Here is a 14,036-nt window from a genome sequence, read left to right as displayed (position 1 = left end):
CCTCGCATACCCTCAGCAAGGCTGCTGATGACATATAACTGGGGGAGATGGCTGATACACCAGAGGGTTGTGCTGCCATCCAGAGAGACCCTGAGTGGCTGGAGCTGGGCTGACGGGAAGCTTAGGCTGGTCAACAGGGGCAAGTGCCAAGTCCTGCATCCAGGGAGGAACAAGCCCAGGCACCAGTACACATCAGTTGGGGGCTGGCTTGCTGGACAGCAGATTGGCAGGAAAAGGCCTGGTGGACACTAAGTTGAAGATGAGCCAAGAAATGTTGATGGTATCGCTGAGATGGAAAAGGAGTAGTGTTGACAGCAGGCTCTGCTCAGCACCAGTAGGGCCAATTCTGGAGTGCTATGTCAAGTTCTGGACTTCCCAGTACAAGAGCCATGGACATGTGAAGGACCATGAAGATGATGAAGGTACTAGAGCATCTCTCCTATGAGAAACAGCTGAGAGAGCTGGAACTGCTCAGCCTGAAGAAGAGAAGGCTCAGAGGGGATCTTGTCAGTGTGTATAAATATTTGAAGGGAAGGTGCAAAGAAGTGGGAGCCAGGCTCCTTTTAGTGGTGCCCAGTGACAGGACAAGAAGCAATGGCACAACTGAAACACGTCTGAACATCGGGAAACACGCCTTGACTGCGAGGATGACCAAGCACTGGCACAGGTTTCCCTGAGAGACTGTGGAGTTTTTCACCTTGGAGATATTCAAAAGCCATCTAGACATGGTCCCAGGCAAACTCCTCTGGGACTTGACCAGAGGGTTAAGACCAGCAGAAGTCACTTCCAAGCTCAAAAATTCTGTGGTCTGGGAAAAGCTTGTATACTTAGATGGCTCCTTCAGGAACAAGTTGTATTAAAAGTTAAGGTGTATAAAAGAGGTGGCCTTCATAATATGCAGTGCAACGAGCTAACGCTTAAAAGGTATGAGATAGATATTATAATATAAGTTATTGAATATATTTCCAGAAAATGAAATAGTATCTAAAATGCCACCTTTTATTTCAAAAAGCCATTTGGTCACAAATTCAAAGGTACACAATTTATAAAACAAAAAACATACCAACTAGAGGTTCTTCTCTTTTGGGATCATTCATAAAATCCTTCAGACAGGTTATGTACTTTGTAAGTCCTCTCTTCACTGAAGTAAAAAATAGACACATAAAGAGACATTACACATTATACAGTTTGCACATAACATCCATGATCTTAAAGGAGTTTCTAATGGAGACTTTAATGGGGACAAAATTTGCACTCTGAAATACATACAGAAAACAGCAAGGCCTCAGTCCCTCAACAGAAAGACTCCAACACCCTGTCCTCCATAACAAGGATTTAATGTCTTCAAGAAAAGAACCAAATAAGCAAAATAGAACTTCTAACACCATCCAATTTACTGAGGAAAGATACTGAGTTCACATTCATAGCATGTACCAGACTGTGTCAGTTCTCATGAAAAAAAAAAAGTCAAAAAAAAAAGAAAAAGAACAAAAAGTTAAAAAAAAAAAAAAGGCAAGCCAAGCCACCAGCCCCCTCCTCTCCTTAAAATCCTAATATACACATAACATTCTGGAACTGCTTGTTTGGAGTCTGAAGTCCAAGAATCATATTGCTTTAAGTCTAACAAAGAACACAATCTTCACTAATATAACAAATGCCTCTTGTGCTCTGGGCAGCCCAAAAGTGGCAAAAACACTGGTAGTATATTCCTAAGTCTGAACTAGTAGTGTTTCGATCAGGGCTGTAGCTTGGTCCTGACTGAGTTTTAATAGCCTGGTTTTTGGACTTCCTGGTCAACTGAGAACACCAGCAGAGTTCAGCTAAATGTATCTGCTAAACAATCTCAGAGAGGCAGTAAGGGTATTCAAATGTTGGACATTATAAAGGAACATGATGAAGTGTTAAAATATGTATTCCTAATCTGAGAAAAAAATGTGCAGAAATAGAACTCATCTTCCTAATCAGATAAAACTGACAAATGAATTACATAAGAGTCATAAAGACTGCTTGTTTCTTCAAACTGGAGCAAGCACGTAGAAATACCACAAGCACTGAATTGTTACTGTATTCTTTCCCATTAGGATGCCAGGTTACAGTTTAAAAAATACAAAAACCCCAAAACCTCACAGGGATAGGGAATTCCATATTTACTCCTAAATATTCATTCCATTAGGAATATGCCTGTGCTGCCATCAAGTCGAACTCCTGGGCTGCAAACAAAGAAAAATTTCACAAAGTTCCAGCATTAATTTAGATGGAAAACCTCCTGCAATTAGAAAAAACCTCCATGGGAATGCCTCCTGCCACAGCAACAGTGTGGTCCATTCCTACCAAAATTTCAGTCTTGTTAAAATCTTTCTATGTTGTTTTGGGGCTTTTTTGCCTGAGGTGACATGCAGCAGTAGCATAGTGCGACACAGTTGACACAAGTTGGTGCTACATAATTCATCTCCATAAACAAGATTCTTACAAACTGAAATGCATTATGCAGTCCTCATGCATTTGTGTGTCTGTGCAGCAACTCAATGTGAGCTGGCTATTGCCAAGCTGACAGAGAAAGGCTTCTGGTCTTAATAAAGAAAGATCCACACAGAAAAAGGTTAAAGGTCTCTTCAAGGTCATTTTCTTCTTATTTCCTAACATACAACTAAATATTCCTGTCTTAGTATCATCTTAATAGCAAACAACTCATACTGTTCTTGGTTTATATGTTTCTGGTTTGTCAAACTTCCACTGTATCATTTGTGTACAGAAAGAGTGATGCAAAATTTTTTATTGAAAACTTCAACAACCAACAAAAATTAGCTAAATGCAGTAAGATATCAGATAATCGTGAAGGCAGAAAGTATGCCTCAAGTTCAAAAGTCTTTCTGTGAAAATACTTGTAACTTCATATTCTCCTAAGACCTTTTCTTAGGAAAGAAAATTAACCAGTGTACAAAGGAAAAGCAATAGTTCAAACGTTTGGCAGGTTGCACTGCTTCTTTCTAGACCACAATCTAATCACCTGCTTTAGTCATCATTAAAACAAAACAATTGATTTCAAAGTTGCATCTGAAAAGGACATTAGCTCATTTATATTCAGCTACCTGGTCTCTGGGCTTCATACTTCATCGGAGTTTGGACTGGAGCTGCAGGACCTAGGATAACAGTTTGACAGTCAGACAACTACTTCTCATTTGCTTTTATTAAGTACCTAGTGGGTCATCCAAACATGTTACAGAATAGAAGAGTTATCTTCATTTTAAGGTTTAATACAGGCTCAGTATTCCATCTTGATGTAGTTTTCTTCTGTAACTTCACTGCTCTAAGAAAAAGTCTCTCATTCCACTCCCCTCCCCTATCAACACAATATACCAAATGTGTGAATTTCACAGAAGCCCAGAATATTAAATTCTTATTTGATTTTTAAATGCTTTTCATACTGGTTACTTATTTTAATTATTTTAACTATTCAGTATCATGCATGACAATCAATCTATGTTACAGGTACTCATCATAAAACTTCTGGTCTAAACATTTAAAGCCTAAACACAGTCTCAGACACAATCAATGTCACCATTAAATTGCATCTTCTTTTACATAGGGTTCTGTATATATTCTTAATCACTCAGAGCTTCAGAATGAATTTTCAGATGTATTTTATAAAGGTACTTCTCCTCCATTTGGAACGTTTCCCTTGCCCCACTCCCCTTCAAATCCATAGACACAAACGACCATGCATTAATGATGTTGTTGGTATTTTGTAAGTCACAGCATTCAAGTTTAAAACAAGGCGACACACTAATACTCATTTACTGGAAAAAGTGGAAGTTTGAGTTAAATTACACAATTGCACATGTAATTACTATTGAAATCAAGTTTTCTATACTCATGGTAAACACAACGTGTTGTATACATCAATTTTTTTCCTCTTTCTGCATAAGACAGGCACTTAAGAGATAGGTATCAAAGCTGTAAATCAAATCAAATCATGGTTGTAAACATGTTGCAAATAACTGCAACATTAACATAAGTGAGGGGTCTGGGAAAGCATATCTCCCTTGATTCCTTATAAGAAATTATGCATTTTTTTCAGTTAAATGCTTCAAAATTTCTGGTGGAAGAACAAAAGATCTCCAGGTACTCTGCAAGCACAACAATTCAATTGTTCAGCTAGTGTCGGAAGCTCAAGTCAGATTCCAGGTCCAGCATCTGCAGACTGACAACATGGCCAAACGCTAAATGACACAAATAAGCACCTGCGAAACAAGATTTTTAGTGCTTTATTTTGATTTTACTTCTAGGGGAAACTGCATTTACAGAGAATTGCACCAGAAGCAGTTCACAGTGCAGTCTGCCTTAACATGGTTACAGTTTACAAACATGGTCAAGCTAAAAATCAAGTTCTAGCTGCTACTATCACCAAAAGTAGCTGTTGGGGGGGTTGTGAGTTTTTTTTTCCCTTATTAAAAAAAAAGGCAGTTAGTAAATATCATTGCTCCTGGAAAAAGTTTAACAAAGCAATTATGATCTTAAAGACTCTCCCATTCAGCAACAGCGGGTTTCCAGGCTAACATTTAATTCATGCTTACTAGCCACATGGCTTTGTAATATTGCTAATAAGGTAAATTATATTTCTTAAGCACCCCAAACCCAAAACACAGTGTTTTCCCTAAAGCATATCAGACTGATCAATGAGCTGAAAATCATCTGGATTGCCAGGCTCAAAGGTGCAGCAGCCTCTTGGTGCTCAGTAAGCAGCAGAGTGCCCTAAAGACTGATTACAAGGCCCACAACAATTAATACCAACATCAGTAACCCGGCTGAGGATGCACAAAACACTCAGCAAATTCACAGACAACAGTAACCTACAGGCAACAACCAATGTCAAAGCTTCAATAAAGCAGGACCCTGGGAACATTAAGGCAAACCCCATCCTGAGATGCAGCACAAGCTGCTTACTTCAGAATACCTCATCCTCCATTATTTGGGACTTGCGAGGCTGGCTAGTACCATCCTTGTTCAGTTCAAGTGGGAAGTGGAGAAAGAAGGAGGGTTGTCATGGTTTGAGAGCCCCAAAATCCAATTCCCTAGTCCAAACCCCCCTCCCACATCTCAAAATAGCCACCAAGGCAAACAATTGAGAGCAAATAATTTATGAGAACAGTTTTGGGAGCTGGACTTGTTTAGTCTGGTAAAGTGGAGACTAAGAGGACATAGCAGGGATACATCAATGGCAGCTACAAAGATTTCCCACCCTGTGTGGACGTGACAAAAGTATTAACAAGTAGCAGCCAGAAATAGTTGCTTCAGAGGCAAAGATAAGACCTTAGGATAAAATTCCTCTTTAAGACAGAAGAGTAACTGTGGACTGATCAAACACAGGTTACAGACCCTCTGCCTGAGGAGATGTTCAAGAATTCAGCAAGCAAGGGATGACCCAGCACTGGCAGTAGTCCTGCTTCAATCAGGAAGTTAGAAAATCTTAGCAGTATCAGGAAATCCCCTTCAGCTAATGATTTTATTTAGTAAGGGCTATTTTCCAGTTACTAGTTACCTACATGAATGAACAAAAAAAACCCTTTCCTTTCAATATTCAGAGTGCTGAACATATAAAAGATGGAGAACAAAGAAACATCTGTAAGTGCATTTGTAATACACACACATTCCTAACACCAGAAATATAACAGCTATGTTTCAAAACTTAAGGGTAGCATCAGACATTGTCAATTCAGCTATTCAACAGCAAAGAAGTACTGGGCTCAGCACTGCAGATTCCCTTTTGAATGCAAGAGGAGAAGTGCAAAAGGACGCCAGATTCCAGCATATAGAGAAACTCCCCAAGAGAGAGGTGGGTAAGGGTGTTGAAGCAGTTTTCAATCTTATACTTCTATTATTGCGGCTTCTGAAACATTTCCTCTTCTAGTCTTCAAGTCAGAAAAGAACTTCCAGGTTGGGGTTTTTTTGAAAACATTGCAGTAGTTATACATCCCAAAACCTCATGCATGGTTATCAATGTTTAACAAACACTGAGCATGGAGGGACATGTTAAAATAAATAAATTTCTGATAACAAAGCTGAAATGCTGATTAGTATACTGATAAGGCTGTAACTATTGAACACATGATGTCTGTACTTTCACTGGAGAAAGAATTTGCCATCACTGCTGTTAAATAACTGCAGCTTATCTTCAGACTGGATTCCTCCCCCTGACTCCATGTCAACCACCACAGTGAAGCTTTCCTTACTCATGGTGCTACGTAGAGGTTTTAAGTTGAAAGATGCAGATGCAGATTAGCAGATCTAATAACTAAGCACCTAACAACATTCCTTATTACCCTTTTGTACTGTTGTAAGACCAGCACTGCAAGCTAACTCTGCACCTTACTGTAACGCGAGAAAAATTCCACAGGCTATGTGAAAAAAAAATTCATTAATCCACTTCTCTTGCCAAATTAATTTCACCAATAAAGCTAGGCAGCCCAGAAATAGCTTTAACAGGGCTCACACCCTACACTATGCCTTCTGCCTAAGCTGACTCATAGTAGTAAACCACTGGATTTTGCTATTGCCCAGCAAACATTTGCCTAACATGTATGTTGGCATCTCCCCATCATTTAATGCCTCTTGCTCAAAGTAAAAAGTTTTCCAAACTTCTCTATTTTGGCCAAGAGGTCCCAGGAAAAAAAGCAATGTTCGGTCTCCTCCCCTCCTTATCCCTGAATACATGTGCAACTGCCTCAAAACAAGCTGAAAGAAGTATTTCATCTGTCCAGTTATATCACTGTACAAAGGAATTACATGACTAAAATTCATATACTCAGCTGAGCTTTGATTTAACTCTCTTACTAAAGTCTTAGAACTTCAGCATTATCCATTCCCCTATCTTCCATTAAGGTGCTCTCCTCTGAACTGCTGAAGAGCAGGCAAAAAAACCCCAACAAACCCAAACCAAAACAACTAAGAACTGCCTCAGACATCCAATTCTGTCATTATAACAAAAATGACTTGTTGATAGTTTTGCCATATGGAAATTCAGAAGGTATGCAGAGGACTTTCTTACAGAAAGCGGTACTCCTCCAAAAACAAACAACTGGAAACACAGGTATTTCCTCACTTAAGTGACTTCAAAGCCAACATGACTGTACAGTAAAACAGGTTACATGCACTCACCACAGTTACTTTTGATGAGTTCAGAAAGGATACTGTACATGGCATGTCCCGTTGGGAAACACTCAGAATCTAAATCATTTGTCTTTTTAAATTTTGGGTTACAAACGATAACAGCATTGGAAGTGTTCTCCCTACTAACAAAGGAACTACTTCTAATTCTGCAGCAAGGAAGAAAATGCAGATGTTGGTGTAAAACATTCTAAATATGTCAAACCTCATCCTCCGAAGCACCTGTTCATCTTTAGACATTTAGTGGACATTTTAGATACTTGTCAGGTTTTGTTCCAAGTGATTTCCAAGAAAACTCATCCTTCACTTTCACAAAATCCAGACATTTTTTTTCCTGGCTCTTTGAACATGCTTTCACATTTCACTCTCACTGGAATATTTGATAAAATGAACATTAGAACAAGACTGCAGATCCAGCAGCAATAACAGGAGTACCTCATTAATTTATATCCTGAAATAATACTGGATTTATACTTTACACATGGTATCTAATTTAAGAATATCCATACTTTCTATGTTCATTCAAAAACTTTACTACTGAATTCCACAAATGCAATAAAATTTTTGTTCATGCTCTACTACATAAATCTGCAAACTGTACAAAAAGGCATCCATTACATAAAATGAAAAAATAAAGGTCAAACAAATTTGTAATTTATTCTTTTATCTCAGTGACAGAGTGCAATGAATTTTCTGGATCTGCTGGATCTCGAGGGAGAATTATTTCTATAACTGGTAATATATCCATGGGAGAGTTTCAAGAAGTTCAGTAAAACTGACTGTATAATTCTGCATTAAAGTTCCCAAAATTAAATCTGAATTGCTATCGCTGAAAAACTTACTCAGGTGAAAAGCTTTTCTGCTTGTAATAACACCCAATCCATCACAACTAAAACATACAAATAGATTTCATAAGGCCAAATTGCAGCCTCTTTTGGACAAATAAACCCTACCAGTGGCTTGTAAATCAGCCTCCCACATCTTGTTTCTTGGGAGAACAGGCTAAGAAGATAAAGTAGAAGTGAAAGGCTTATTTCTTGTGATGACTGACTGTATAACCATTTTGGGTTTTAATCATCTCACTGGTTTGTATCAGTATTCCCATATCTGCCTATGTACTCTGCTTCCCATTCATAAGTACCTCTACAATAGGATTTTCATTTCCACTGTGAGCTAGTTATATCCCACATTTTCAACTTTTCACCACAACTTTTATTTTCGTTCACATACGACAGTCTGGATTCACATTCTCAGTTTCTGGGGGAAAAGACACCCCAACAACTGAATTCACCTTGAATACATCTTTGCTACTCCAAGTCCACTACAATAACGAGAGGCAGAACATTCCTGTGATGCAGCCAAGCAATTTCAGCACTGGTAGAGCTGCATCTGCAACGGTGCTGTGTTAGACTGCTGATTTAGCTTCTTAGCACACTGCCTGAAGCTTACCAGTGAGCACGTAAAGCTGACAGAAAAGTGGGAGGTGGTTTAGTCTGGGAAGGTGAGAAACAAAAATACTGACTACACATCTCTCCACTATGCAGATATATAAACATTTACATGTGGAAAGGCATAATTAAGGTTTTGTGCTCTAAAATAATTCTTTGCTCCACAGTTTACTAGATAGAAAATCTCAGAAGAATGTTCAGCATATAAACAGAACCACAGTTACAGACACATGAATCTGGCAAATGCAAATACCTGAACTACTAAAACAGCAACAAACATTAAAATTCCCAAGCAATATCTGTCCTAGAAGGCTGGAAAGAAAAAAGTGTTATACTTACAACAGACAGTCTTGGATCTCAGGGCTTTCTCTTTCTTTAATTATGAAGACGCAAGTCATCCCAAAATAAAATAAGAAAAAGAAATTAATGTGTTGCACCATCTGAAGGAAAAACCCTGTACTTCCTGAGAAGCCTTCGCAGACCAATCACATTACAGGCCAAAGTTTCCATTGTCATATAGGAAAAATTAGAGCCTTTATGATTTTCTGCAAAAGCTGGAAGTACTGACAAAAGTGTACTTACAGTTAAGACAAGTTTAATTTCAAGAAAGCCTTGTTACTTAATTAAGTTCTAAGAGATGATTATGGATTGAAACACAACATCTCAAAGATGCCAGGAAAACCTGCATGACATGAGTTCTGCATGACTGCAGCTCCTAAGCTTTCAAAAGTTGTAGTTCCCACAAAAAAAAAAAAAAAAAGAAAACCTCTCCACAAAAGGGAAAACAAACTAACTAAAAGCAGCTGCTCCACCACTTTGAGTAGATTTGGCTAAACCTTAAGGCTAGCCAAATCTCATGAAAGACCATTCATATAATGAAGAACAGGAAAAGTGGCTTTTATCAGCTGAATCCAGAACAGATCACTTTCTGGCAGAATCTAAGGGAAAGAGGAACTTAAATTTCCATTTCAGAACATGGCTAAAACAATCCTGACTCATTTTGAGAACTTTTTGGCAAATAAACACAAACTTGACATTTACAAGAAAGAAACAATATGTATGATCATTCCACTTGTAAAGCATCTCTCTGTCTAGAGCAGTCCATGGAGTTAAGTGCTATATTTTCAGAATTCAGTGGCATGGAAGAGATAATGCACATGGGTGTCACAATTCAACAGGAAGCAAGACTGACGTAGCAGTTAATTGTTTGAGAAGCCAAAACGCTGTCCTTCCATGGCAGTTAGGAAGTTACCTAAGTCCCAATATTGCCACAGATAGTGGATGGTTTTGTATAAGCTCAGAAGGATTTCGTAAACTTAGAATACAGACACAACCTCTCTTGCAGTTATGCTGCTCCAAGTTTTTGTTACTTGCCATTCTGTAGTTTTACAACAAACAGCTGCTAATACCAAGTTTTTCAGACAAGTGCAGAAAACATTAGCAACTGTGAGCTGCTGCTCAAAAAGAATTTCCTTCTGACCCTTTTCAGACAATCAGCTTTGATTGCACTTTGGTTACTGCTAATATCAGAAATGGAGTTTCACCGCTGAAGCTAAGGGGTCCATTTTACTTGTGATCCCTTCTACATCAGGAATTAAGATTCTCACACATTAGGTAAGCAACTTATTCTCTGTCCTGGGTCAAGTGTTGCAACAGCTGTTTTTGAGCTGAGACTATGAAAAGTTAGAGTAACTTTTAACAAAGTGTCTAACTTTGAGAAGCCAAAACTCAAAACCTACTGTTTTTAAGGGTTAAAACCTCCCACGTACACTGGGTTAATGTAGTTTTGTAGATACCTCAATACCTGTAAGAGGTATTGCATAAAGTAGTTTTCCACACAATTCAAGTTCACCAGTCATCTAACAGAACAATTTCATGTGCATAGTTAAGTATTACATAAACATAATTTAGTTGTTCTTAAACATATACACTTCTGAAATACATCTGCTAGATGTCAGCAGCAAGTTTTGGTTGGTTGGTTGGTTTTCTGTATGGTTTGTTTATTTGTTTTTCTCAAAAGAAAAGCTCCACAATTTAAGTCTCTATGGATCATAAAGATAGGCTGCAGAACACGACAGCATGCTTTTTGAGACCAAACATAAACAATGCAACAGCCAGGTAATTTTCCTCTAACTGAAACATAGCTATGTTAGCATTCCAAGTATCAACACAAAAATGCACGACTGAAATGCTTTTCCAGCATGGTTGATTTTAATGCCATAAGAAAGAGCAGAAAAGTTGCCTGTACATCAGGTATTTTCAACCACAGGTTCTGATGCACAGCAACCAAGGGTAAGAGGTAGAAGAAATTAGAACACTGAAATAGTGAAGACAGAGATTAACAGCTCTTGTTTCTAATGAGCTTGCAGAGTCTTGAATGCAGATTTTTCTCCTTTTGGGACATGGTAGGCATTTCTACCTATCTAACTTCAGATATGAAGGGAGGGCAAGGAACCTTGAATCTTTGACAGAACCAGAAACAATCTTCATCTATGCTCCAAATACAGTTCACAGAAGAGGCAACACTTCTGCTGGTGCCATACCTGCAAAAGGCCATTCAAAAGACATGCAAAAAAAGACATTCCACTGCAGGATTTCCCTTCCAGCAAACTGAGCAATAAAGCTAATGCATATTTACAAAACTAGATTAAAATATATCACATACCACCATATCTCAGGTATATGCAGGTATATCTTAGTTGGGGACTGTTCTCTCAAAAGGCCTAGACTTTTACTCAGCTGTCCAAAAAAAAAAAAAAGGCCAACCAATCTCACCTATCATGCAGTATATCCCCCATTACTCTCACAGGCTTGGTTCAATGAAAAGCATTTGTAAGTTTAGTTGTTTTCTAAATATTTTACTATAATGCCTAGAAGTAAAATTCAACTGTTTTTCAAAGTATATAATACAAGCCAATTCCAGTTTCCAGAGCCAAGAATTATACACACGTGTATGAATGATATTTTGGCTAAGTCACTTTCCACAACTCCCTGTCCCATCAATACCTGCTCAGCAACAAAACCATAAAACCCACCATTATGCAACTATACAGAGGTCACAGGGCACTCAGTGCACAAAATACACACAGCCTTGTACTGTGATCACCTCAGCCCCTCAATCTTTTGTCCAGCAGCACTTTTTACACGGGTTTGGCCTCATGAACTATCAGCAATAGAAAAAAATTAGATGTGTATTCTTATTACTCAAGTTCCAGTTGAAGGATATGGTAACCATCACAGTCATGAACACTGAAGTCAGTGAGGAATACAAATTCTTGGCACAACAAAGAATCAACTCTCAGGGACAGAAACTAAATGAACTCTAAAGAGGTACACTATGTAGAATTAAAATCTTAGCTAATATTCTGTAAATTAAGCATTCAAAGAAAGTAATTGTGCTGACTAGTGATTTGCTTGATATATTTTTAAATTACTTCTATTTGCAGTATGTCACCCAGCCTATTTCTACCCCTTGAAATGAATCACACATCAACCCAAAGAGTTACAAAGCACTGAGTCTGTAAATATACAAACGCAAATACAAATGAAACAACTCAGGACTCACTTTCTTGTAAGAATGTCCACTCGGATTAACACACAAAATTATTTGCCTCCAACATAGAGGAATTTGATGAGGCTTTAGGTATAGGCTTATTCTCTTTTAGTTGGGGAAGTAACAAAATCTTCTGGATAAAACTTCTATCCAAATAAAAAAATCTCAGTAGTCTGCCTAAGCAACCAGGAAGAGGGAGGTATATTTACGTTTTGCCCTCCAGCAGTAAATTATTTAGGCACTGTCAGTTTAAACAGCCAGACTGAGTCAGTACAGGAAAAACTTCCAAACAATCTCCAACTCATCCAAAGCAATCTTTCTGGAGTCCAAGGAGTACAGCACACTGCAATCAGACTTCCTCAATAGAATTAAGAATTTGACTTAATTATTTCCTTATACATAGGTCACTATTACAATTCTGCCTAGTTTTATGGAAGCAATGCATTCAGTACAATTTACCTAAGAAGTATTCTTAGACGTTTGCAAAGTGACCTCCTCTAAAGAAATGATGCATTCTGATGTTAATGCTTAGGAGTCAGTGGTACTGATACTCAGGAGAAAAAATGATCAGCATATAGAGATGAAAAAAAGGTATGCAGAAATAACTTAGGTACCTATTCAAAGTCAAAAAAAAAAAAGAAAAGAGAGATAGAATAGCCATGTACACAAAGTCAACAGAAGTATTACTACAAATGTGTCAGACAGCCAACCTTTACTACCACAGCTACTCAAAATAACACATTTTACTTTGAATAGCTATGGAAATGTAGGTCAATGAAATGAAAATAATTTCACAATGTAGCACGCGTTTACATTTGTTTCTTGACATTTTCCCAGTGACTGTCCTTTTGATGGAGTCCTTTTACCTGTATTTTTGTAACACCTTCTGGTGGAGGGCAAGCACAAAGCACCTTTAACAATGCTATTTTAAAAACAAATAGGTAACTGATAGGAAAAAAGTAATTTGACTAAAGTTATAAAAAATGGCTGGGGGGTTGGCCAGGCCAGTATTGTGATTTAGGTAAAGAACTATTATCTTTTCTTCATTTTGTTGTCTGTCCTAGTTAGGACAGCTGAGATCAGTTCATCATGGTGGGTGTAACCCAAAACTGTATTCTATAGCCTTCCATGTCATTTCCCAGAAACTAGACTATTGTTGTCAATAGACTATTCGCACCCTCTGCCCATAGAGCCTGACTCCTCAGGCTATAAACTAGGTGTTAAGAGGCCTGTGAGATAGAAGGATGTTTCTGTCCTCACACCCTTTGTGAAACTCCCCGCCCTGAGGGGAGCACTGAACATTCCTGCCTGAACTGGAGGATATATAATCTTGGAGTTTTGGAACATTTTTGGAACCCACTCGTGGGATCCAGAGGACGGCTGCATCTCATCGCTCTCAACCAGACTTAGACCACCACTGGACTGCGATCACCACTTTGGCCAGACTGCAGCAGCTCTCCCACCAGCAGGTTCTTCCCCTCTCCCTTTACTTTGGACTCAAGCAGGGCCCAAGGAACACCACTTTGTTCAGGCCCCAGGGTACTGGGTTATACATTTGGGTTTTTGTGGGTTGAGACCAATTGTTTGTTTGTATTATTGTACTTACTGTATTATTTTAATAAATTGTTATTCTGACTTATAATCTCTCCTTTGAGTTGGGTTCATTCCCCCTGCTGGTTAACTTTTAAACCAGCACATTGTCATAGGACATCCTTGGTATTAGTTTGAAGAGGAATGCCTCTAGCCAGGAACAAACTAAGAGCTCTTCACTATCAACACCTACACTGTATCAAAAAGGAATGTAAGCTCAGGGCTTTTATGGTTACTTCAAACCTAGTGACACAAAAACTTGAAAGAACTCTATGAGTTCT

At 38.4% G+C, this 14,036-nt stretch overlaps 1 protein-coding gene across 3 annotated transcripts in view; it reads right to left on the bottom strand.

The window, feature by feature from the left end:
- The window catches only part of LOC108639190, a 30,135-nt gene that overhangs the window by 13,398 nt on the left and 2,701 nt on the right, over nucleotides 1-14,036 (bottom strand). For 2 of the 3 annotated variants that reach the window (XM_018070114.1, XM_018070115.1), the window contains exons 3-5: nucleotides 8,952-8,985; nucleotides 3,090-3,140; nucleotides 1,064-1,141 (exon numbers count right to left, since the gene is read on the bottom strand). In XM_018070114.1, the coding sequence (XP_017925603.1) occupies nucleotides 1,064-1,141; nucleotides 3,090-3,140; nucleotides 8,952-8,985 (163 nt within the window). The remainder of the gene's footprint in view (nucleotides 1-1,063; nucleotides 1,142-3,089; nucleotides 3,141-8,951; nucleotides 8,986-14,036) is intronic. The other variant, XM_029958928.1, reaches the window with a different exon arrangement.

This window comes from Manacus vitellinus, unplaced genomic scaffold (genome assembly GCF_001715985.3).
Source record: "Manacus vitellinus isolate BGI_N305 unplaced genomic scaffold, ASM171598v3 scaffold_17_pilon, whole genome shotgun sequence".
NCBI lineage: Eukaryota > Metazoa > Chordata > Aves > Passeriformes > Pipridae > Manacus > Manacus vitellinus.
Note: the sequence above shows the minus strand (reverse complement) of the source record. Positions and strands in the feature narration are given on the sequence as shown.